This window comes from Erithacus rubecula (assembly GCF_903797595.1).
Source record: "Erithacus rubecula genome assembly, chromosome: 2".
Lineage (NCBI taxonomy): Eukaryota > Metazoa > Chordata > Aves > Passeriformes > Muscicapidae > Erithacus > Erithacus rubecula.
This window is the reverse complement of record NC_136685.1, coordinates 11,938,671-11,965,898: the sequence shown is the minus strand read 5'-3', so window position 1 is coordinate 11,965,898 and position 27,228 is coordinate 11,938,671. Positions and strand designations below refer to the sequence as shown.

Genomic DNA, 27,228 nt, shown 5'->3' with positions numbered 1-27,228 from the left:
CATTTCTGAGTTATATTAGAATTGTCACTCTGATGGCCCAACTTCTATTTTAAGTAAGAAAACTTGTCTTTTCACCAGTGCCATGCTCAATAGACTGTCCAATGGCATTTGTTTCCTTTATATACACCAACCCAATCGATAAAAATGCGTATTAAAATAAATTCAGATACTTAAGATTTAAAAATCATATGAATTTATGAATCTTATGAATTTGTTATGAAATGAAATTTTCTAATAGAATTCTGAAATGCTGTGAATAATCCTTCCTGACAAAAACATACAAAGAAGATCCCTATCAACGTACCTGTGGCAGTGCAAGCAGATAGGCAAGAGACAAGGCTGCATCCTTTGGTAAAGCATCACTCGCCAGTTGTAGCAGAACTGCAATAATGATATGCAAAAAACACTTAATAATTTGTGAAAAATGAGAGTTATAAAGTAGGTGTGCATTTATTTAGCGCTGAGGTGCATGGGGGCAATTCTTCCCAAAGAATGCACACTGAAACTTCAAACTACTGTTGTATTTATTTCTTAAAAGCCTAGGATTACACCCTGCCTAATATATATTCGTGTCCTAGCCCTGCCTACCCTTCGTATTGAAATGAGCTGAAAGTCCTTTTGCGCTTGCGCTTCTTCAATTCGGGGGTTGTCAGGGGTCTTTGACAAAGGCATTCAAACTTTTTACCATACCTGAACTTTTCAATTTTGTCTCTGGAGCATGTGTCTTAGCCCTTTAGGCACATTCCAGCTTTGAGATTAGTTTTTGCTGGTTTAGGGTTTTGGATTTGTTACTTATTAATGACAGCCTTGCCCTTCTCACCCTGTTTGCGAGTTCTGCCTCAGTTTATCACAAACTAGTCTGCCTTTCTTCTCAATTTTTGCAAGTATAGTAAATGTCAAGTATTTTTCATTGTCTTAGTTTTTAATGAACTATTCCTTACTTCTTAATTCTCCATTTCTCACAGAGGGAGCAAAGTTTGGATTACTGACCCACTTGGCCTTGAGAGCTAGCACAAGAAATGTTTTCAGGGCAACTGTATTTTATTAGACACTACCTTGAAGCACTCCAGATATACTTAATTAAACACTTATCAGCACAATCCAGAAAGAAACAATGTTAATTAAACCACAGCACAGCTTTACCTTAACTTCCAGGCAAAGTGTTTGATGCATTAACCAAAGGAGACTATGCAGCAACAGATACTAAACAAAGACACCTGTACTGAGTACACGAAGTAGATATTTTCCTTGTAAAATCAAGGAAATAATGTAATGTTGTAAAGGCTCGAAGATAGCAAGAAGAGCTCAAATTCCCTTTATCACTGAACACAACAGGGCATGCTGGTAAAAACCCAGTCACTTTACACACAGTGAATTTTTTGTTCCAAAGAATGATTTATAAAAGGACTGAATGACCAATTACAATTTTCAGATTATCATGAATTTGCCATCAGCCTGAAGTGGATTTATGTGCTGGCCCTCAGCCAGATACAAACACTAAATTTCTAAGTGACAAGTCCTCACAGAGGCTGCTACATAATCCTGTCCAACAGCACCTATCCCTTACGATTCAAATGGTTTTTATTGTGCTTCAGACAGCTGCTGACATTGTTTCTGCTACACTCTAAATAACCTGTATGCTGCCCCAACAAAGATAATAAGAACTCTAGAAATATCTAATATTAAAATCTTGATGAAAACTGCTGATTCCTCCTCTGACAACAAGCAGTTTTGATGTATTCTTACAACCATCTCTAGTTACACAGAAAAAAAAAATGGGAGAAGGGAAGGAAGAGTTTCAGCTCTGCTCTCTTTTCACTTTCTTTGGAGAATTAATGTCAGCAAAACCTCCTGAACACAGAATAAATTACAGGTTCTCTTCCAGCTTAACATTCCCAACATGACTTTTGCCACACTTGCAAAAACTGACCTTCACTATCAGGACACCAATAATTACAAAGAACACAGCACCAATACAAGGCTGGAAAACTACATAATTTTTCCACTTTTGCATAAAGCTCAACACAACGGCATCCCAACTGCCAAATGTACATAAGAAAGAACTGCCTCTATTGTCATAACTTCTGAGAAAAAAAAAGTTCCTCTGTTCTGATTCAATAGATTTCCTGCATGCTAGTGTGTTCATTATAGGTTTTCATGTATCCATCCTTAAATGTACACTTTACATACACACGAACACATGTAGACACAAATAATTTTGTACAGTTTTCTGTCTCCCAGTGAAGCCCTACAAGAATCCTCTACAGTCTAACAGGGCTGAGTTCAATTCACAGGCTTCAGACATTAGCAGGATGCCATTCTGTCCTACCATGCATCTTCATAAAACTTACAGGAACTTACATGTCATTTCAGACCACTGCCAAACCTGGAATTTGCCAAAGGGATTAGATATTACAGGGTTGACAAACCAGAGAGGGCAGGCGTGACAAGCAAAATGCCAATGCTGCTGTCATCCCCTGCTGTCCCACAAGCACAACTTTCTCAGGAAAACACAGAAATATTTTGATGTTACAAATATTTCCATTTCCACTGCAGGTCTTTACACCACAAGCTTGTTTAAGAGGCTAAGTAGGAAAAAAAAATGGTTATCTATGAAAACTGGAATTTCTCAATACCTAGAAAGTTTCAACTCCCTTTCTATGGATTTTCCTCTGGAAAAAAATTGCAATAAACGGTTTTGTTTTCAAAACTTTGTCTTAACTTTGCTGAGTCTTTAATTGTTCATTTAGCCCATGATAAAATCTCAATAAACTTAGTAGCATATACTGCAGTCAAACAGCCATATCCACAAGCAACTACAAAATCATGGAGAACACTGAGATATTTGCTCTAAAAATCCTGAGGATTAATAAGTATGGCTGAATGTCTTGAGCTTCCTCTGAGTTTAGTGCCTAATCTGGTTACAAGCATATACAGCCATCATTTCAAATCTCATCTTCAACCTTCTGATCAATCCCTAAGGCCTATGGAGAAAGAAAACCTCAATTAAACAGATGCACAACACGGCCTCAGCCACACCAAGTCTGGGTGCACTATCAACCCACAGCTGAGGAAGGAGTGCTTTGCAGGACCCAGGGAGGTGAGAGTTACCATTTCACTGGAAAATACTCAGTTTACCACCTACATTCAAATAGCAAGGACAAGAAAAGTGAAGGTCCAAGGCTTGTAGCACTACCAACCCACAAAAGCAGTAAAGTATCTTGAGTTCTATTACAAGGTTTTCAAGGCCAGACTGGATGGGCTCTGGTCTAGTGGAAGGCATCCCTGCCCATGGCAAGGGGTTGGAACAAGATGATTTTTAAAGTTTGTTCCAACTCAAATCATTCTATAATTCATCAGTGATGCACACTGTCTGTGGGGAACTGTTTAGCCAGTCTCTCACACTGCACATGGCATTGTTAGAGTAAACACAGTTTGATGCCTACTCCAACCTCTCCTAAGACAAAGTGCCAAGTATAATGTATAAATAATATACATTAATATATATAATAATATAGAATAATATATATATATTATATATTTATATTTCATATATAGATATAGATATAGATATAGATAGATAGATAGATAGATAGATAGATAGATAGATAGATAGATAGATAGATAGATAAAAAATATATAATAGCTAAACTGCATCTCCCTCCAGGTTCTTCAGTTTTTTTGATGTAGTTGAAACCTGCTGCTGTAGCTGTCCTAGAAGACAGCCAGAAGCAAACAGCTGGGATTCAAACTTGTCAGCAGAATCAACTGAAATCTGCTACACTTGCAGCTACTAGACCAGTGCAGTAGCTGACACCTCATATTAGCATTCAAGATTTGTATGGTAAAATCCTCCCAAAAACATACAGGAAGCCTGAAAATGACTATACTGCAGAATAATTAGTGGGATTCTATCTGTGTGAATTCTTAAACTTTAGCAGTGTGCCATCAATATGTACATTTTCAATCCTGAATGTGTTAACTCATCATAAGGACTTTCATGAAAATTGACAAAGCAAAGCTTTAAGAATAGGGAAGAGGTGGGATCCAATACCATTAATTCAGGGCTAAGCACAGCACAAATAGCAAATTATTAGTCCAATAATTCACAGAAAGCTATATTACACTTATGTTTAAAAACAACTTACTGACTACCAAAAGGTGTAATATACAGCAGGACTGATGAGTCCAGAATAAACACAATCCACTTTTCCAGAGGAAAACACAGAACTCTGTTTCAGAGCACAACTGGAGGGACTCTTAAGTGAAACTCTGACTATAGAATAAAAGTGAAAGTATTAAATGGCAAAAATATTACACTGCATGCTTAAGAGGAAGGAGACAGATGCTCAAAGAACTAAATCTAGAATCTAAAATTTCTTTTCTTCTTCAAGCAAAAGTCCTCAACACTGAAATTTCCACCTCAAAAGCAGCCACTGAATTGTAAACAAACAGTTCCAATTACTCAAGTTTGAGCAGGAACTATTACCACAGATTTGCCAATTAAATAGTTTTCTCTAAGAAAGCAATAAATACTTTTTAATCCTTCCCTCCCCCTCTCCCCTTAGGACACAGGAATCAAAGCTAAAGGCCTATGGCATTCAGCATGCAACAAATGAATTTTAAATACTGTTTTTTTTAAAGGATTTTTTTGAGTTTTTTTTGCGTTAAGAGAGCATGTAAAGAACAAAACTTGCACACACCCAATTTATACAAGCTCTTGCTAACCTTTTCTGATTCACAGTGTTATTATATTAGAACTACAAAGGTTATCTGTACAAATAACACATATCTCAAACTACTGAATCATATACTTACAAGAAAAATATGCTAGTTTTCATTAAACAGTTTGAGTAAATGTATGGCTTATAAAGAAAGCCTGTCTTGAAACTTCTCATACAGCAAGTGTTTTAAAATACTCATTTTTCATTACAGAATTTATCACAAGCCAAGTATAATACATGTATCTTCCTTCAAAAGACACTAACAGGATGTAAATATTTAAACAGTTAATTTTTTAAACCAGCAGGAGATCTCCAAAAAGAAATATAAACAACCACAGGTGGGTATTTGTCATTTGTCTATTTTTTAAAAGTGAAATTGCTTCAGTTAAGAAATTATTACATATAATATGTAAGGTGTAAACATTTCAGAAGAAGACAAAAAGTTCTGATGATTCCAGAAACTGTAGTTAAGCATTAATTGGTAAATAAAACACTACAGTGAACCTGCAATACTGAAACCTGGATACACAAGTGTCACAGAATCCAACTAATTGAATATGCAGGCATACAGAGAAATAACTCTCACTGGCTTGCAAATTCCCATTACCTGTACATGGTAATATTCAGGAAACCTTCAAAAATTCCTCCTATCATTGCCAACCCACAAAAAACATTTTCTGCTTATTTAAAGACAACTTTCATTTTTCAAGTCTTTACTGAGAAGCTCCTCTTAAAATCACCAATTCCCTTGAGCACTCTGCACCTTCTTCTAACAAAACTTCTTACCAACAAGAGCTGTTGAACCAGATCACAATTCATGCAAAACACCCAGACAATACCTTGTTCTGTGCAATTCTCCACACTTAAACCCACCCACAGACACTTCTGTATTCACTATATATAGGTCAATCTATGCAGTATGTCCATACCTTCTGTAGTTGGCAGTAGGTCTCTTCCTTCACTCTTTGTTTCTGCGAGTTTCCCTGTTCTCAGCAGCACTTCAGCAAAACTTTCCAAAGAATTGTTCTGGTATGTTCCATAGCTGACTTCAGACTGGAAGTAAAAAGACAACTGACATATGCACTCTACACCTGCATTTTTATTTGGATCACTTGCATCATATACAGCTGCCTACCTCAGTTCCTCTATTTGCTTTCCTTTATTTAATTCTGGACTTTTTCCTACTACATCACAGAATTTCAAGTCACACACATAATCAAAAATCCTGAATTTTCACTTGATTATAAGATGTCAAAAACAAACTGCAGAGTTCTGTAGCTGTTACTTACTTCTGCAACATATGGATCATCAATCAGAGACTCATAAAATGGATGACAGCCTTGTTTTTCCACAGTAGTATTTTCTCCAGGCCCACTTTTTAATACACCTCCAAATTCTTGGCCCTGGGAAAAATAAGTATAGTTGAGTCTGGCTGTAAAAAAGCTCATAAAAATTCTGTAAACACTGTGGAGAAGGGAAACAACTGTAAATGAAAAGGTCATTGAATTCAGTAGGGAGCAAGAAAAGAGTCATGTTACATAAACCAGTTCTGAATGAAGTCCAGTATTCTTAAAAGAGGAAAGAGAAGAATCATGTTCAAAAGAAGTATCAGAACAAAAAATAGTACCACAAACACAGAATATTCACTGAAACAGAGAAAGCAAAAAAGAGAAACTGAAAAGGAACAACTTTGAATACAAGATGACAGTTTTTAGATTGGGTTTACTGTGCTTTGTTCCCCAAAGTTTTAAAGTTCTACCAAATCTCAATTAGGCGTTCTTACACTATGCTCAGGAAAGAGGAGAAAACAGACTAGAAAAAGGTTTTAGACCCCTTCCTTCATTGGGATTTCCTTATAAACAGTCCCGTGATGTCTGTAGCTCATTAACTGACAGGTCCCATGAAGGAGCAGAGTGTTTATACAAATGTATCACAACGTGCAAACATCTGGAGACACAGCAGCAATCCCTTACATGCAATGGTCGCAGGTAAGTTAATGATCTCTTCCACCACTGCCCATCACTGACAGCGTGCAGCATGGCCTTGGTAGTCAGAGTTGTGTTGGACAACACCTTCATGGTTTTGGCTGTCGTCCAGTGCAACAAATCGGCAGACTGGCCAGAGGTGACATTGGTTTCATCCTGTGACATATCCAACACACAAGCAAGGGTTAGACTCCTGCTATAATTATGTTAAGGCCTAAAGCCAAGCAAATGCATTAGAGTTTAAGCACAGTACATTAATAACATACTTGAATGGCCATTAATTTAGGCAGCAGCTGCCAAAGATAAACAAAAGACAAACTGAAAGTGATTTAGGAGTTTCACGTGAAGTAAGCAGTGTGATCAGCAGAACATTTGGCCCCTTACTCAGCAGTCACCCTTTGCTTCCTCAGACAGCACTGGTTTCAATTCCAAAGTTTATAATGACACCAAAGTTCGTAATGAATCTTTCCATTAAAATAATCACATCTCTGCAAATGTGAGGATTGAGTATACTAAAGTTAATCTTTGATAATACAAGAAAGCTGATACTAGAGACAATCTTGTACTTTTACCAAGGCAGCATTAAGTTGCATTCCCAGTAGGGGAAACAGTAGAGATGTAAACATACATCTCTAGACCAAGTGATAAAGTATCATCAAGCTTTGAAATTCTGCAGTTGGCACACAAAATAAGGAAAACAGCTAACCTAAAAGACTACAAGAACTCCAACCTTTTCTCAATCAAAAACTGTTTCTGCCATAATGTACATATCTTCACTTAGCATGAACTCACACATTAACTCCATTCTTAAAAGTTGTACAAATTGTACAAATGGGGCCCTCTATACCAGCTCTTCCTCATGTAAAGCGTTAAAATAATACCCAGAATACCCATGTTGTCTGATCTGTGCTATTTCAGTTCTCAAAGGTTTGTGTTAATTGCTTGCTTTACAGTGCATGCACATTAGTCACAAACATATAATTTGCATACTGAGGTAAACACACTATTTTCATAACAAAAAAAAAAAAAAAATTCCTCCTTATAGCAAACTTTAACAGCCATATGTTTATCCCTAATGACTCTACTATAAACTGCCCCACACACTGAATATATTGAAATAGAAAAATTCTACCTGTATAATTGTATGGAAAGTATTAGTTTACAACTTACTAACTCACGACAAAATTTCAAACATGAGAGCCAAAGGATGCCAAGTGAAGCTGAAGAGAAATACATTCCACTGTAACCTCAGAGGAAAAACTTTAGTGTCAATAAGGTAAAATTTCATGTAGAAAACACATTATTTTTACTACACCTTTTACTATAATGTACAGTAAATTACTGCCTCAGTCTGACCACTGAGGTAGCAGGTTCATCTTAAGTCCTTCAGCATTTGTTTTAATCTTTTCTGAAATCATATTGTGCATTACACAGATGATTGCACCACTAATGAACCAACTGGCTAAACTGGGAATTTCGGCTCTTGCTTCACCAAATGAAGAAAGTACATGCCAAGTACAACCTGTCAGAATTTTTGCTGCCCCAAAAAGTTAAACCAACTGAAAATTCTAGGTCTGATGGCTTGGGGGAAGAATTTCTTGTTCATGTGTTTTTTAAATAAACCACTTTATGTACTTAGTAAGACAAGTTTTTTGTAATTTATTTCAAATGCTACATACAGAATACTAATTCCTCTCTGTCACCATTTTCAAGTAGATGCTTCCAGACTCTCTAGCTGATTTTTCATGAAGGAAAAATAAACTGAAACTAAACCAAACCAAAACAGAATGAGAAAAAAAATCCCACCCGAGTTGTCAACTGCATTTGAGCAAAACACTTTTCTTTAAATCAATCTCCTTCAGCAGTATGAAAACAAATGAGCTAACTTGTATGCAGGTGCCAATGCTTATGGCACTACTGCTATCAGATAAACTCTACTGACTTTTGTTTAAAAATAATTTCAACTCTTACAATAATTACAGTTTTTCAGCACAAATGGAAATTTTGTTTTCTGAGAAGCCATTTTACTCCGTACCTGGAGCAGCAACACTTGCAGGTTACAACCTTTTGCTATCATAAATCAATCCTCACAAAAAAAGTTGTTTCTTAAATAATGTTGGAGATCTGATCTCAAGAAAACAGCTTTAATCATATCACTTAATTGTATCTTCAGGGAGAAGTTATATTTCAGGGGTTCTGAGATGTGTTTGGGGAAAATTATTTTTTTCCATTAATTCTTCCTGACATCCTTTATAAAGTAAACACTTCTGATTATAATCAAAATAATAAAAGCAACATCAACTTATTAAACAGCAGCCAAATTAGCAGATGGAAAATCTGCTTGAATCTAAATGGTATAAAAAAAAGACAAATAAGAAATTCTGAATTATCAAGTTACTCTAAAATAACAGCTAAAATATATATATATATATATACACACAGGATATGCTTATATACATATACCTTTGCTCCTACATACACTTATATAATTCCAAACAGTCTAATAGGAAGACAAATACCAAGGCCAACTGTTTTTGAGACACTCCACATAAGAGACAGCAATAAATTAGAACAACAGCAGCATGCATTTTAGGATTGGTTTTGGTCTTTAATGACAATTAGTTGAGGTGCAAGGATTAAAACATCCAAAAACCATACACTGCAAACACTATATATATGAAGAATCATTATATGTCAAGATTATGAATTAAATGAAATGAGGGAGAACAGAGTCCGTCCAAAAACAGAGCATCACACACTAGGTCTCCCTCTTCCCTTTTTGGTACTTCCATTGCCAAAGAGGAATTTAAAATAATCTCTTTTATGTAGAATATACATGTATTTTTTGTGCCTTGGAGGGTTTTATAATGGGGATTTTTAGGTTTGTTTTTTTTTCAATCAATATTACAGCTATGCACCAGTCCAAGTGAAAACTGCAGTCCTGCAAAGATAAACCAGACTCTAAATGAGAGACTAAGGAAAAGATTCAGCTCAAGATGCCAGCACTAATATTCAGGAGTCACTGAATGTCCAGGTTCTTATTAGGGCCATAACATCACTGAAACAACCCAGCCTTAGGCAGACACAATGCATTTGATTCAGCTGCTGATACAGCTTTGATGACTGCCTGAGATACACAGCAGTAATTAAAGACAGCTGCTTCACACCTGCAGATGTGACAGAGGACTAGACATTTTGGGGCAGCAGCTAAAGGACAAGAGGATAACTGATCATGACTCCCTAATATTTTCTAGCCAGCTGTGGTAACAGTGAGTACCTACTAATTTAATGTAAACAAATGTTCTAAGAGATCCTGTCTTTTCCCAGATACAGTGCTTGGGAAAACTGGAAAAGCACAGACACTAATGGTCTATTAATCAGAATTTTTCTTTTCTTTAAGAAGCCTTTAAGCAAGTAATTCTTACAATTTGAACATATTCTGCTCTAGAAAATACATCTGCTTTTCTATCAAGAGTTCAGTTTCATTTTAAGCTTCATTTCTCTTGGGTTGATGTGCCACTTTACAGTAATTACGCTTTCATATTCAGATATGTAAAAAAATAATGATAACAGATGTAAACATACTTTAAGTATTATGCAGATTTAACAAAATCAGGGCTAATTTACAAAGCAACTGATTAATATTGTTTTGTGCTTATATACAACACAGTATCTCACGACTAAGCATTTTATTTGAATTTAATAATTTTACCATTAATATTCTGAAAGGCTTTCATTAATCAAGAGCTTAATCTTCTCACCAAGATATTTTGGTTGAGAAGCACAAGATTAGTTGTTTAGGAATTTGTAGCACACACAAATAAAAAAGATGAAGAAGTAAAAAGGATGAGGATTGGTGAAACTTAAAATTTTGCTACAATCTGGTACATTGGAATCAACATAGCTTCCAAAGGATAACTTCTCAAATGGATTCCATAATTCAAACAGCAGTGACAAGCTGACATAAAGCTTGTGCAAATGTATTAGTTCCTACAGAATAATGAAATGCATCTTTATCACAGTATTCATTAATTTCTTTTAGAGTAGGACCACTAAATCTTGGAGAAAAGTTATGCAACATGACAACATTAAATGTACCATTTCTATGCAGTAGATATATATATATATATATATATATATATATATATATATATATATATATAGCCAGTTTCTATCAAGATTTCTTCAAGTTTTAAGGGGAAAAAATTGGAGAAAAAATGAAATAAAAATGAAATTATATCAGAAATTTCTAGGGAAAAGTTCACCAAGAGAAACTGATTTGACAGTATGACCAGCTGGTGATGACATAAAGGAAAATATGGTAGTGGAGATTAATAATTCAATGCTAGACAAAGGGAAGAAGGATAGAAAAAGGTCACTAAAGGTTTAAAAAGTAAAACTGATATACTTACAGATAGGTATTTTGAATGCATAGTAAAAGGGATGCCCAAATACATGTATGCCAGACCTTTTATCAAGTCAAGATAAGAAAACTTACACTTAGAGCACCAATTTGAAAATTATCAGTAAGTGAGAAAGAGTATCTGTCAATTACCTGAAACAAGGATTCTGTAAGTTAATCAGGATGTAAGTGAAAATGAAAGAAGTACAAGAAAAGGGAGAAAAATCTTCCAGTTTCTTTTTTTTTCTTTAAAGAAACTAAAATTCTGTGCAAGACAATGAAGGTGAAGAACAAGGAATTACATGAAGTGTAACTACAGGGATTGCAGTTATGAGATTCAGTGAAGTCACAGAAACTGGGTTATTGAATATATTGCTTTTCTAAAACTGCAGATGTCTGTAACAAATGAAAAGTTATACAGTGAGTAAATTTTTGGCCATGTTTCCTCCTGTGTCATTCCAAGAAATGAAAAACATTATAAATCCCTATTAAGTCAACAAAAGGAAAGAATTAGCAAATATACAGAACTTCATTTCCTAGTGGAACAGTCTGAAATATGAGGATGTGTTGCATGCCAAGGAGCCACATTAAACAAAAAGAAAATACACCTCAGTGCAGCAGCACACAAACTTGCCAGGTCAATTGTCTACCTGCTTCCAATTCTAAAGAGACAATCAACCATAACTATGGGGAGGAAGGAAGGGAAATGAAAGAGATTTTAGAGAAATTTTTGAATGCCAATTCTCCAGCATAATGAAAATTGTTTCCAATATGCAAACTGAAATGATAGTGAAGTTAATTAGCGAGTTTACTCAACTCTGATAAACCTTTGAATAAATTTCTTAATCATTTATATGCATGTCTAATTGTTCTGCCACAATATAGTACTACAGCACATGAAAGGTGATGCATGACAAATTTTTATAGACATTAAAATATTGTAAACATATGCATCCACACCCATATCAATTTTATTAGCATCTACTTAATAACTTCCCACTCAGAGTTGCATCTAAGGATTTTCAGAAAATAAAAAACATTTGTGCCAGTGAAACAGACTTGTTCTTCATATTGATGATTCTGGGAGACACAAAATGTTTGGCCCTCTTCCTCTGAATACTGTTTAGAGTGCTATTTTACCTTCCTGCCATTTATTTATGCATGCATATACATACACATACATGCACATGTATATTTATACACACATATACACATACATTAAAACCATACACAAAATATGGACATATTCTTCAAGGAGGATGGAACTCAGATCATTTCTCAAAAAGTGACCCTAGTAACATGAACCTTCTCTTTCTTTCCTTCCCTCTTTCACCACCCCATTTCATCTCTTCTTTTCCTTTAAGGTTTGGGCCCCCAGTCCTCACCCCTAGAATTATTTATCTCTCACCTACTTAATTAAACCAAAAAAAAGAGAAATAATAAATTAAATAAAGAATTTTCCACTTCAAAGAGTGCAAAAAACATTCCTGTTTCATAAATAGGCAATTACATCTTCTTCAAACAGAGAAAAGTACTTGCAATTGTACAAAGACATAAAATAATAGACATAAAACCAGAAAGAATAATAGAAGACTTGTGTCTTATTGTCCTGCCTGGGGAACACTCAATGTTCCTTCTGATCTTACACAAAAAAAACTTCACATGCAATATATGAACATTATAAAATAACAAGTCATAAACTTCATGATGCACAGAACGAAGGGAAAAATAAGTTTAATTCAAAACATTTTTTGGTTAAGTAGGTATTTCAGGTTTAAAATATTTTGTTTTGCAATTGGAAGAGATTTAAAAAAAAAATAACACCAAATCCAAACAAATGTCTATTTTAATGTTAGTGTTTTTCACTTTTCCTGCCTCTGGGTTTGTTTTTTTTTTTTCAATGGTACTAAGACTGTGTAGGAAGAAGCAACTAAAAATCAGAAAAAAATATAACTACATAAGCAAGACTTTGAACTTAGAAAATCCTGTATGTCTAATGTTGCTCATTTTATCTAGTAAGCACAAGATGTTGCTGAAAACTCAAATTTGGTTCTTCAGAGTAATGCCATTATAACTTTCAAAATTCACATTCAAACTTACCTCTGTTTCCTTACTGATCGACAAAGAAGACCCAGAGATATTTGAATTCTCACCTCCTTCAGAAGGAAGAAGCTGGTAATTCACAGCCTGATAAAGAATCTATAAACAGGAAATAAATATTATCTTTTGCCAGCCAAGCCAATGAAAGAATTATGACTGATTTCACAGGGAATCCAAGAATCTGTGACATAAAGGCTTCCATGATAGAAAAGGGTGCAAGAGAAGATGCAAAGAAGAAAACACAGCATCTCTGGCATCCTCTCACTAGACAAAATGACCTTTCCTTTTCCATGAATTTTGTGCAGTATTTTTCCCTCAATCTAAGATTTATTTTTTTTTTTTTTAATTTTATGTATCGTGCTGTACAATGTAGGGTAAATGTCATGAAAACATCCATTATCTGAACTGACACTCTGAGGCACTGGGCAACTCTACAAAGACAAGCCTTCCACAGGACAGCAGCTTTGTGTGCAGAAGTTCTGCACAGAACTTCCACCTTCACATGTTGCCTGTATTGTCAGACACTGCTGTTCAAGGGATTCTTTTAAGGAAAAGGCTACACACTTGCAGCTGCCTTCATCAGGCTGCTCAAGTGCTGCAGTTATGACTCCCTTCTACCCCATTCTCACAGTCTGTGTCCAAAGATCTCTAGGATGTTTCTATTACACAATTATCAATCTAAGAAAATTGTCAACTCTTAGACAACTAAGACAATTATGAACTCAAATTAGTCACAGTATGTAGGCCAAGCCACAATTACAGTGAACAGAAATTTAACATTTTGACAACCTAAATTATTGCCCTTCAGTTTCAAATAAAACTTTTGCTATGTCACCTTGACATAAGTTATATTTAAATGCCAGAATTATGTGTTGTCATATATATACTGTGATCAGCTAGGATGTGACTCTATCAAGTCAGTCATTGCAGAGTTAATAAAGGCTGCTCAGACACAAAGTCTCTTGTAGTTGTTAAAACTACTACAACATTGAAATCTGTGAGAAAATAATTTCATTGCATATTGGGTAAAGATAATAGAAGTCATAGAATAAACCCTTAATAGACATTTATGTGGGCATTTAATGAAGTTGCATTACAAACTATAAATACGTGAAAAATATTTTAAAATTTCACCAACTGCATTTGCAAACAAAATGTTTAAATCAGGCAATCAATCAAGAAATCAAAAGTACTAAAGATAGAGACACACAACTGCACTTCTACTTGAGAAACAAACTCATCACACAAAACTGCTTCATTTGCTGAATTATAGCAATGAAAGTAGAAGAGTAGAGCAGAATAAATATAAATACACTGAAGGGTAGAACTTAAGGGAACAAAGTTGAAAAGGAGGCCAAGTCCCCTTCACGTTGTTGGGCACTGAACTGCCATGGAAGGAGCTGCAGAAGCAGGTACCTGTGTTTGCAAGGAGCTGCTCAGTGCCAGCAGCGCCTGGATGGCGCCGGGGGGACAGTGTGTCAGGGCAAAGGCCAGGAGCTCCTGCCTCATCCCCAGGTCCTGGAAGCCCTCCGACTGCCCAAGCTGACTGCACACCTCCCAGCTTTTAGAGTAACCTGCAAGGGAGCACAAAACACACCTCCTGTCACAAGGGAAACCATGCTGCCCAGTCCTTATGGGATGAGATAAAGGAGGGCATGTGGGACTCCTGTCAAGGCTTAACATCCCCTGAAAAAAGGAACCATAAAGGTTCCACAAAACAGAGATGTAGCTCAACTTCAGACTGACCAAACACATAAGACTAACTTTTATCATATTACAGATAACAGTAAAATAGCCATCTGTAAAGCTTACATTCTGTATTTTTACATATTACAATAAGAAAATCATCACTTATTTTAGAGCATGATACTGAATACCTTACTGGAGTGGCTGTAAAAAAAAAAGTATAAAATATATCACTTGATTTTCCCCCCCTCATTCTCAAAGCAGGAAAAGACCCAAAGAAACAAATCCCATCTTCCTTAGTATCTTGATACATGTATTTCATTTACCTCCACTCATACTGTCACATATACAATTTACATAAATAGAACAAGTAAATAAATATCTTAAGGGTTTTGACAGAAAGTTAATAAAGACCTGCACTTTCCTGCTAGCTGCAGTCACATGGTTTTACCTCTCTGAGAGGGCTACAGTGTAGAAAGAAGCAGAAATTGTGATCCAGAGGCATACAGAAAAGCTCTCTGAGGTTGCACATCCAATAGTTCAGTACACACTTATTCCATGCAGTATTTGCTGTATGTGTCTCTATTCAGTAACACTGCACTTACACTAACAATATGCAACTGCTCTTTTAATGAAACTGAACAATCTGAAGTACCACATCTCACAGTAAGACAAAAGTCTGAACTCATATTTCCACCACCATCACCTCATGCATCTCCTATTTATTCACTTCACCTGTGGCCATGAGCTCCTGGCAATGCATACTAGCTGCTTTGTAGTCCTGGAAACTGAGAGCCTGTTCCACTAAAAGGATTAAAACTTGACCTTTTCTCTCCATCTGATCATCTCCTGTAACAAAAAACATCAAACTTTTTATTAGTTAATTGGAATTAATGATGAACTTAAACTTGCTACTTAATTTCTTAAGAATTAACTATATACCACGACATGAAAAGCCCCTCTTGAAAGTGAAACACAAATAAAATTATCTGCTTATTTCTAAAGGAAACAATAAAAGGAGTAAGTATTTAAAAAAACCACTGGCACCATAGCTTGCAAAAAACCCCAAACCAATTAGCACGTTATGTCAAGGTTAAAAAAAAATGTTTTGAAAATTGTACTTATGCAATGGCCAAAGCATATATCAAAACTGATATTTAAGCTAAGTGACATATAAATCAAAATTCTGACACTGAAAAAAAATAAAGTCTATGTATTGTATTAGAAGAAAACACTGGTTTTTTTTCTTATAATATACAAAGACCCATTTTAAACTGCCACTACATGGCTGCATATAATGCATGAGATGCTGAAAATATAAGCATTTAAAAATCCCCAACCTCATAAATGGAGTGAGTAGAACTGAAACTAGTTTTTCAACACCCTACACCCCTGTCTGTCACCAGACCTTCTGGACAATGACTCTTCTACTAGCTATGAATCAAAAAGTTACACTTGAGGTAGTATTGAAACCTTCTGACTGAAGTTTCATCAAGAATCTTTGTAGAAAAAAATCCTGACCTCAATTTTAATACATCAGCATTCACAGATGAAAATCTAATGAGACAGCTCATATCCTTTCCAAAGACAGTTATAGTCAATACAAATTACATTTATACCTGTCACCCTTTACTAGTCATCTCTATTTTTTTAAAGCTTCTTTCAATTTAGAGTGAACAATTTTCTAGTTTGTCCAGTCTTGTGCTCAAAATACTATGTATGTCCATGCACTGTACGAGAAGGTGAAAAAACATACACAGGAAAAATAATCTATTAATTTAGGACAGAATTTTTAGAATAAAAATAAGTGGATTTTTAAAATGCAAGCTTCTTGCCCATGCTTCTCCTCTGTTATTAAAAGCAATTTTATGCAGTCAGTGTTGTTACAGTCATTTGAAAAGGGCACTGGTTTATGAAACTGTATTACTACAACTTGTGAAATGCAAATATTTCAGAAGGTTAAACAGATCCAGCTTCAAAAACCATTTAAAAAGTTCATGTTCTTAAATTGCATAGCTGTTATTTTTAGCTCCGCTTTGCAGATCCATCACCACAGACAAAGCAAATTTCTTTTTAAAGCTTTCTCAAAAGGAAAGCTGTAGCAGTTGCACTACAATGACATTCAGCAAGTGAAGTTACCCTAATTACTGAACTCAATCAAGCCTCCCCTAATCCCTGCACATCACCACTAACTCAGCTGGGAGAACAGGTTAGCTTCCCATCATTTTATCTTCTGGCCTCCTGCTCAATACACTGCCAGCACTCAGTGTTGCAAATTAATCACATTCAAGCTCTCCTGCTGCAAAATTTTGCCCTCTGGAACCTGGGAACCTCTCATTGAGGCAAAAGCAATTACAGATGACAAAGAGGTGCTTCTATCCTCAGAAGCTAAATGTGAACTGTCACTTCTCTAAGCGAGGGACACGTATTTGCCACTCACCTCCTGATGCCCACTTCACCCTGACAGCTTGACTTCTTACAGAGAGATCTGACTAAGTAGCAGACACAAAGAAAAGTCAAGAGAAACAATCAAACTATCACCCTTCAGATTCCAGACAAAATAATCACTGCTATTTATGCCCACTTAAAAATCAGCAAGATTGATGGAAAGGAAGAACATTTGGACCATGGAATGGTTTCTTTAATTGTGCTTAAACAGCTGTAAGGTATCAAGTCCCCCATCCCCAATGTTTCAGCCAAGGACTTTTGGCAAGCAGGATACATCTCTGTATGTTTTACACAAGCACAAGTATAAAATATAAGGATAACTCTCCTCCCAGGCCATGGCTATACTAGCTCATCATATCTCCCCTCATTGACACTTCCATTATCTTGGCACTCAGCTATGGCACAGAACAGCCACTGGCTCCAGTGTTACTCAGTAAATTCCTGAGTGAATTTCACACACCTTTCATGAACCATGAAGTGACTGATAATGCTCACTGCACAGTTTAGTCATCTTCAGACACAGAAAAACTGTCTGCTTCAGCTTTGTAGCATATCATTTCATGGTGTTTAAATGATAAAGTCTTATAAAAGGAAAAGTTTTGAATTCTAAATTGTCTCCCCTGCTATTTTTGACAGCCATCCATGACTTAAAACCAAGATAGGAATGATAAAATTCTTCAAAAGGTAAATAATTTTGATTATATTACAGAGTAATTCTGCTTCAAGCCTTAATGGTAACACCTGACATACAGACTCAAATTCAGAAACTGGAAAATGGAAGAGGATAACCTAAATGATTAGGAGGTTCTAATAAAAGTATCAAGAGAAAAAACATGAAAGGTCAGAAATATTTATTTTTTTTCCTGAGAAATAAGGAATATTCAAATACTTTTCATAAGCTTGGATCCAATCTGGATTATATAAGGAAAAAAGCTTATTGAAATATTTTGGGTAAGATACATGCTATTCATGAGTGGATAAACTAACATTATCCTGAATGAAATCATGCCATTAAAACATAGAAGTTAAATGATATTGACACTGTACATACACTTCAGAAATTCCATGTCACCTAGATTTAGGAGATCTAGGAGATCAGAAGCCATCTACATGGTTAACTCCAAATGCAAGAAACTCAGTGTTAAGAAAGATGGATTTCAAAAATAAGCTTAAACTAAGGAATCTGAGCAAAGACTAAAGCTGCTGGATTCATGTATGGATACTGAAATTAAATAAATTACCATAGAAAGTTGTGAGAAAAGAGAATAATGACAACATTTCTAGAGAGCCTGACAAAGGAAAAGATGACCCACACTCAGCAGATCTTTTTGATACAGAGAAGATGCTCCTGATTTCTCACACAGAAGCTTTTTTTTGCTCACATCTACTAAAGTAATTGCATAAAGTGAATTCTTTACACACATTCTTAACAAAGAGCACGAATTAAGTGAGGATTGCAAGACACAGAGCAGCTCCAGCTCCCTGAGCATGTGCAGATTTTCTGGCTGTCATGCTGAGCACATTCTTCCTCACACACTTTACCCATCTGTGAAATTAAGATAACAGTTGTGGGCTTACTTTACAGAGGTAGTGACATGAGGCTTAAGTAGAGTTCACTGTAATTAATCAAATTCTTTAAAGAAATTAAGAAGCTAGCTGATATATCATTACCTAAGCAAGATTTTAACTTTGACAAGTATGAATATAAATTCTATTACTCATTTTCAGTGCTGCTCTCTAAGCTAACTGTGTTCAGAGTACACAGTTCTCCTTAAGAGCTCCTTAATAATGAGCTCTGTGCAATCTACCCTTGCATCCACAATAAATGCATTATTTCAAAATTTAAATTAAAATATTTATGTTCTTAGGATTTTATAAGCTATCTATAAAATACAATAAAACAGAGTATATGCTTTATGCTCTGTGTAAATTTAACAGACATGGTCAGATGTAGCAAGCAGGTCTTTCCCAGTCAGTAATTACACAGGGTGGAGTGGCAGGGGAAGCAAAGAGGGGAAAACACTGAAATAAATTCCTCCACTGAGCAGACAGAGCAAAAGACAACACCTACAAAGTGAATTTAGAACAGAAGGGACCACAACTGCACAACCAATACCAGTTAGTATGTTCCACAGCACAAAATAAGAACTTTTTTACACAGCAAAGGTGGCTCATAGATCAAGGTAATTGTGTAAGCAGTGAAAACCAATTAAGGACAAAAATCAAATCTTTCTCCTGGCAGCATTTTATCTAATTCTTCATTAAGTCCATAAAGTTCAATCCCCTTTGTCAATACCCAGACCCATCCCAAAATATCTCAATAAAACAATTTGCTTTCATTGCAAGCTGTTAGAAATCACTATACCCTTTCCCAGTAGTTTTACACCTGAAAACAAAGGCTATCTGTATTAAAACTACAGGGAAGGTTTTCCTTTTCTAAGGTATGTTTAAAATAAAATACACAAGTTCAAAAACCTTAGAATCTCTATGCATTATCTGCTCTTCTGTCTAGAAACTAATTCATGGAATAATACCACTGTTTGTTTTCATATTTACAAGTCCTAATATAACTCTTCATCATATTAAAAATAGTATTAATAATATTAATTAATATGAATATTAGTTGTAACTCAGTAATTTAAATTACAAGTTGACAGGTACATAAATACCTTTCTACATGTCTTGTTTCAGTAATTTAAATTACAAGTTGACAGGTACATAAATACCTTTCTACATGTCTTGTTTCAATTCATGCTTTTAATCTCTATCATCAAATTATACAGTGTTCCTCATTACAGATGAAGGCTACACCAGCATTACAATCTTTCAAAGGTATTAATAACCTAGCTATTCAAATTCTAAGACTCTTTAAATTCATTGTAAGGTTACCTATTCTATCACTCATCAGAGGTACACAGAGGAACAAAGAGTAACAAAAAAGCTCTACAGCTTTTCTTAAATAATTTGGAAAAATACTGTATTTACATGCATGATTTGAAACTATGACAATCATGTTTTGTTTGTATGCTGCTGGGTAATCTTCTCGATCCTTGTTAATGGTCTGGAGAGTTAGGCACAAAAAATTTGCAGTAACAGTGGTATGCTATTTACAGCTTCCAAATTCAGAAAAACAAGCAAACAAGAACATTTTAAGAATACTGAGTTTCTTAAAATTAAATTAATTTGTTTTCAATAGACCACCTCCTACAACAATTAAGTTTAAATAAAATTCACAACTATGGCATTCTCATACCAAATCCATATCTTACTCATAAATGAACATTCTCTACAGATAATAGCTTTCCAATATAAGGAATACAACTAGTCATCCTTCAGCAACAGTGAAACAGTTTTTAATCACAAAAGCTTAAAACTATTTATGTAAAACAAGAATTAAAAAACACCCCATCACATCCTCCACCACAGAAAGTCACAACTGAAAATGTTGTCTTGCTGTATTTTCCCTTCAGATAAATAAATGTTATCCTATAACCAAAAGATTACTTTGAAAGTGCCCCAGTTACTTGTATATTTAGCATAAGAAAAAGGAGTCTAAGTAGTGTATTCCTTACCAAGACTCACTCTTGAAATATAATTTTGCTACTGAAATTCCCTAGTTAACATAGGAGCAACCATCAGCACTACTCCCAAGGTTAACCACTAAAGTCAGAGCCCAACATTCACAAGATAAATATGTCACCAGTAGAGTAAGTAGCAGTTTTTATATCATTCACCTGTTTAAAAATTAACCACCTCACACATTCATCTTCTGGTTTTCTCTAGCATGGTAAGTGCATGGAAGAGAAGAATTAGGGGGCCATTTCATCCTCTGGCTTCAAATATCTCTTAAATCTCTTTTCAGTGGTGACTCAGTGTCACTGTGATTATAACACTAGTACACAGACATTACTGTTATCAATGAACTCAATACAAATTCCCTGAAGTTCTCTACATACTATGCAGGGACTGCTATCTTTCAGTCTCTGGAGATAGGAGCCATGAGTTTGATCCCTTTTCAAAGGTACATACCAGGACACTGTAAATCCTACAGCAAAGGCACTAGGATAGCACTACTGGACAACTGGCTTTATAGAATCTCTCTGCATCTTGGTTTTCCTTCTTTCACACAAAGAGAATCACTTAGATTACAAAAAAAAAAAAAAAAATCAGCAGCATTAGTCCACAGAAAATTAGTCTAAAGACTATAAAGAAAAATTCAGAGATTTTAACTTGTTGTGAGGGGGACAAAGCAGAGAGGAGAAGGAAAGAGGTGTACAGTAATCTTGTCTTATGAACCAATAAGGGAGACTTTTTTTTCACAAAAATTTCACAAGCAAAGAAAAAGAAATTACTGTAATTCAAATATTTTAATGGATTACACATTAAATATGTAGACTGGATCCAGTTACCCAATATGGTACCATCCCATCCCCTCTCCCACCTTTCAGACAGCAGCACTGTGCTGACCAAAGATGTTTCCTGTGACTCCTTTGCTTAGGACCAAAGTACCTTGGGAGGACAACAGCCTAATTTCCATACCTCTGTTCTCAACCTCACACAACTGTCTTGAGAATCTCCCTCCCTATTTATAATACTATACAAAAAATTGACAGTACTGAACCTCCTGGAAAAAAAAATACCTTACAGGATTCAACAAATAGAGAGGGAGAAAAAGAATTAGCCAGGCATGTATAATGACAAAGCTGGAATGCATTGATTTTATATGCCATGTTGCATAAAATATAAATATTTTACATTCTATTCCTACATCATAAAAATACAGCAGTATTGTGTTTACAACTGCACTGAGTAAGTATTTTTCAAAAATAAAAAAATCAAATTGCAGATAGTTTAGGTAGGCTATAAAAAACCTCCTAATATCCTCAGGATTCAATCTTTGAAGATGTTCAGCTCTCCTCAAATGAATACTCAACTTAATGCACTATTTTTAGTGCCCAAAGGAGATACATGCAGCATAGACTGAACTCTAACAGCTGAAATGCATGCTGTACAGATTTTTTTACCCCTGTATCTCAAATGCAACTAATATTAAACCAGGCTACCTTATTTGACAGAGGTACTAACATTCAGTAATTTCAATACTACCAATTAACTGTAAAACAAGATATTCTCAGCCACAATTCCTCCAATCTGAAATGAGCCTTTACTCCAACTCTACACAAGTCTTTTTTAATTTCAGGTATTAGTGGAATGCAGCAGCTGACCACTTCAGCTGTTTTACAGATGAAATATTCCACCCATGTGAAATGCTTCACTCCTCCCCAGTGACTGCTCTTCCAGGTGACTTTTTAGTGATATCTCTGAATGCATATTCTAACAATCAACTCCAATGTCCTAAAGCATAACATAAATGCTCACTGCACTGCAGTTCAGTGTCTATTAACACAGCTTACCTGCAACCCTCAGCAGGTTTGCCAGTCCCAGGAGCTTAGCAGACTGTTTATAGTTTGCTGGCATCTGAGCCAGACACTCCTTGATGAGGCTGAGTCGATCGGAACACAGGCGCACTGTCGAAAGCAGAACGGGTTTAGAGACTGCACAAATGAACTCGACTGCTGAGCTCCTGCTTAAACAACACAGGGCAGGGGGACTGCTGGGGAATGGAAGAATGCAAACACAGTCTGAAAACCAGCTCAAAGCTGCTTTCATGCAGATCCTCGATTATACCTATAAACAGAAAGTTAAAATAACACCACAGGATATCCAGCTCCAATCATTAGCAAGTGAGGCTGTGAAGGGAGCAAAAGGAGGAAAACCGACCTGAGTGAAAACCCTTTTTTGTTTTATGTTTTCACATTCACTCTTTTTAAATATGTACAATTAACTGATACACCTTTATACCATTTTTTAAATTATAATTTTTGCAACATCCTGTAAGACTATTAACACAGGCATTAACTTTTTCTTAGAATGTAGTACCTAAGATCCCATTCATTTATCATGGACAAGATTCATCACATAGCCTGAAAGAACTATCACTAGCAAACACTTCAGCTCATTTTAATCTACTTAAAAATTTCCTGAGGAAGTGGAAGGATAGACTGCAAATCACCAGGTTCTGTCAACCATATCCTGAGCAGCTTATAATTAGTACTGTGTTTCAAAAAAGATTTTACTAAGAATTAAACAATTATTTTAATTGCATAATTTAATATCATGAACTGATTTCAGTGCTCTATTTAGCTAGTTAGTGGGTGACTAAGTTCAGACAATTTTATGCTGCTTTAAAAGGCAATGCTTTCATATTATGCAAGTTCTCAGAACACAGAAGAAGAACATGCAGATATTCCACTTAACACTCAGTAAGAGTGAATGGCTGCATGGGGATAAACTCTGCATTAGCATATTGGGCTTAAAACAGGTTATCAGGCCTCTCAATAAGAGCAAAGACATATTAATATAATGAAAACCATAAATTCTGGAAATGAATAAGAATGGAAAAGCAGCAAAAGGAAAAGGTCATATTTTTAGTTTCGTTTTTAATATTCTATCACAGGCATATATTAGCACACAACAATAAAATGGTTTTAGTCACTGACTATTTAGGTAGGATTTTTAAATACATATTATAACTAACAGTGATATGATATAATACCATGGGTCAAACACTTAAAAATGGACTTGTCTGCACATTTTATTTTTAAAAGGAGTCTTCAAACCAGATTTTATTACAGTATAACCTGATGGTAGTTTATAAGCTTAAACTGTTAATTTTGCTAAAAACAGAAGTGGAGGAAAATCTACAGGAAACTAAAACAGACTGCAAATAAAAGTCTATAGCTAAAAGACTATTGCTGTGGGAACAGCTGATCCTTAGTGCTATTTTCATGACATTCTATCAAAGTAAAAAATTATTTAAAGGCTTTCATTAAAACTTGCAAACATCATTTTTATCTTATTAGATTAATTTGATCTACATGAAAGATACTGAAGCAAGAAGTCAGATCATTAATGAAATTATATGCATGATTTCACATATCTAATTAATCTAGACCAGTTGTACTACACATACTGTTAATGCAATATTATGTCACTACCTTTTTAAAATGATACCTCCATGTCCACATCAAAAATTTGAATACATGCACTTTTTTACAGGCTGAACAAACAGACTGAAAAATAATTTTACTCTAGAAATCAAGAGACCAATACTGCAAGATCTAAAAATCAGACACACTCAGACCAAAAATGTTAAGATTTCTGAAGATAAGATTTGGAGCATCAATTCACTTGAGTAAATACTTGGGGAAAAAGGAGAACAAAAACAGAACAGCAAAGTAAAGCAACAACAGTCGCTGAGAACATTTACTTCATATTCCATGAAGTGGCAAGCACCAGAAGTGCTTTCCATAAATCCCAGTATTTCTGTGCAGAATGCCAGAAGTAAAACATCATCATCAGAACATCTCATGGCTCAGTGCTCATCTCAGCCAGCTCCATGAGTAGTGTTCATGCAATTTCATTATACATAATCAGAACTTTTTTCCAACTTTTGTCCAAAAACTCTGTTCCACTGCAGTCGGAGCTCCAGAAGATTTAGTTTTAAGCACGTCATCAGAAGAAATACCTTGTAAAAGTTCACTTCCACTGCCATTGGGTTTTATATACTTCACAATGAAACAGCCCAGTGGAGACATGAAAACTGCCTCTGAATGAAGTAATTCTCTCCTACCTGTTATTTCAAAGCACACAGGCAAGTGCAAATTATTTGGCAAATAAAAGATGAGCTCAATTTCTGTTCAAATCACCAGGAGTTTCATATACTTGATACTGTATTTTAAAGTCCTGCTAAAAGTCAAAAAACAAAGACACCATATGCAAATACAATTCTTACCTCATAAGCTAAAAAATTCTGTTAAAAAAATTACTTTTTCTATGTGCCTGTAAACTGCTTGGAGGCAGTATATGGAGTTTTCAGTTTAATCATATCACACTTATGTAACAGTAACTATTTCTCATGCATATTTATGCCTATGATTAAAGTAATCATAAAAAGAATAAAATTATGCAGTACCTTGAAGTGGTAATATTTTCACACCAAACTCTTCCAGGTAACCCAGAGCACGAATGAGGTCCAACTCCTCTTGAACAGCACTTGGACTGTCTTCAATAAGTTGTAGACAGCACCTAAATAAGAACAGAACACATTTTTTCTGAGGTCTGATGAAAATGTTCAAAATCTAACTTGTGGGAAAAGTCCACTGTTGAGTAAAATAAAATAAAACAACCACCAGCAGTAATTTACAGTGCATATGAAATGTCAGAGTACTCACTATTTTTGTAATGCACATGGGAGGTGTTTGGAACAGTCTCTTATAGCTGACTAAATATTTTAACAAATTTCTGGTTTTGCATTGCCTTCAACTGGTTGTTATAAGCATATCACCTAAACCTTCCTGAATTTAGATCTGCAGTGAATTTAATAGATGATGTTGAAGGCATATGTACTTAAATATATAATTACTTTGGGAAATATTTCTCTTATCACTGTTGTGTTTTGGCATTGCTATACAGTAGAAGATAAAAGCAAACACTGTAAAAAGTTGACTGGAAGTGAAACAATAAGAGTCATTGTCACAAATCCAGTTTCCTCAGCTAGGTACAGTAAATAAAATGAAGCTTATTAAAAAAACAACAAAAACCCACTGAATTCCCCTGAAGATGAATTAATGTATGCAATTATTAAGAGCACATTATTCTAAAAACATTTTTTAAATCATATGAATGGTATATTATTGTAATAAGCTTTTAGATTTTTTTTTTTTTAATACAAGCTGCATTCTGGTACAGTGTATTCATAAGTAGTTTTACTAATACATGTTGAACAAAGAAAATCAACATGCAAAAATCATAGAATCACAGAATGGCCATAGGTTGGAAGAAATCTTAAACATCATCTAGCTCCAAATCCTCTGGCTTAGGCAGGGCCACCTCCTACTAGACCAGATCACTGAAGAGCTCCATCCAGCCTGGCCTTGAACACTTCCAGGGATGGGGCATCCACAACTTCTGTGGATAACTTGTTCCAGTGTCACACCACACTCACAATAAAGATTTTTTTTTTTTAAACATCTAATCTAAACCTACTCTCCTCTGGCCTGAAACCATTACCCTTTGTCCCACTATATGCCCTTGTAAAATGTCCTTACAGGCTTCCTTCAGGTATTTGAAGGACACATTTAGGTCATCCCAGAGCCTTCTCTTTTCCAGGCTGAACAATCCCAAATCTCTCAGACTTTCCTCACAGGGGAGGTGCTTCATCCCTCTGGACTCACTCCAACAGCTCCATGTCCCTCCTGTGCTGGGGCCCAGGGCTGGGTGCAGCTCTGCAGGTGGGGTCTCACCAGGGCAGAGCAGAGCAGAGGGGCAGAATCCCCTCCCTCCCCTGCTGCCCACGCTGCTCTGGATGCAGCCCAGGGCACTTTTGGCTTTCTGGGCTGTGAGGGCACATGGCTGGGTCATGTCCAGCCTCTCACCCACAGCATCCCCAAATTCCTCTGGGCAGGGCTGCTCTGGATCTGTTCATCCTCCAGCTGGAGTGATTGAGGGGGTTGCCCAGATCCAGGTGCAGCACCAGCACTTGGTCCTGTTGAACTTCATGAGCCTTAGCAACTTCATGTCTTGATCTTGTCCAGATGGCAACTCCTCTCAATGATTTTTAAACGGCCTAACTCACCATACACATTAAATCAGGAAAGAATCTGGTTTGCCCAGTCTACCATAATTTTTTCTCCACATATTATTTAAGTACACATTTTAAAATCAAAAACAAAACCGTATGTTAGCTGAATGTCCCATCTGAACCCATCAGATTTTTCAGGCACACTGACAAATATTTCAGGGTGAAGATTAAAATAGGAGT

General features: G+C 35.6%; 1 protein-coding gene across 2 annotated transcripts in view; it reads right to left on the bottom strand.

The window, feature by feature from the left end:
- The window catches only part of NBAS (NBAS subunit of NRZ tethering complex), a 156,122-nt gene that overhangs the window by 75,572 nt on the left and 53,322 nt on the right, over positions 1-27,228 (bottom strand). Inside the window, exons 31-39 of one of the 2 annotated variants that reach the window (XM_079298628.1) lie at positions 25,381-25,493; positions 22,760-22,873; positions 15,633-15,746; positions 14,628-14,785; positions 13,212-13,310; positions 6,698-6,865; positions 6,014-6,127; positions 5,654-5,777; positions 305-381 (exon numbers count right to left, since the gene is read on the bottom strand). In XM_079298628.1, coding sequence (XP_079154754.1) covers positions 305-381; positions 5,654-5,777; positions 6,014-6,127; positions 6,698-6,865; positions 13,212-13,310; positions 14,628-14,785; positions 15,633-15,746; positions 22,760-22,873; positions 25,381-25,493 — 1,081 coding nt within the window. The remainder of the gene's footprint in view (positions 1-304; positions 382-5,653; positions 5,778-6,013; positions 6,128-6,697; positions 6,866-13,211; positions 13,311-14,627; positions 14,786-15,632; positions 15,747-22,759; positions 22,874-25,380; positions 25,494-27,228) is intronic. The other variant, XM_079298629.1, reaches the window with a different exon arrangement.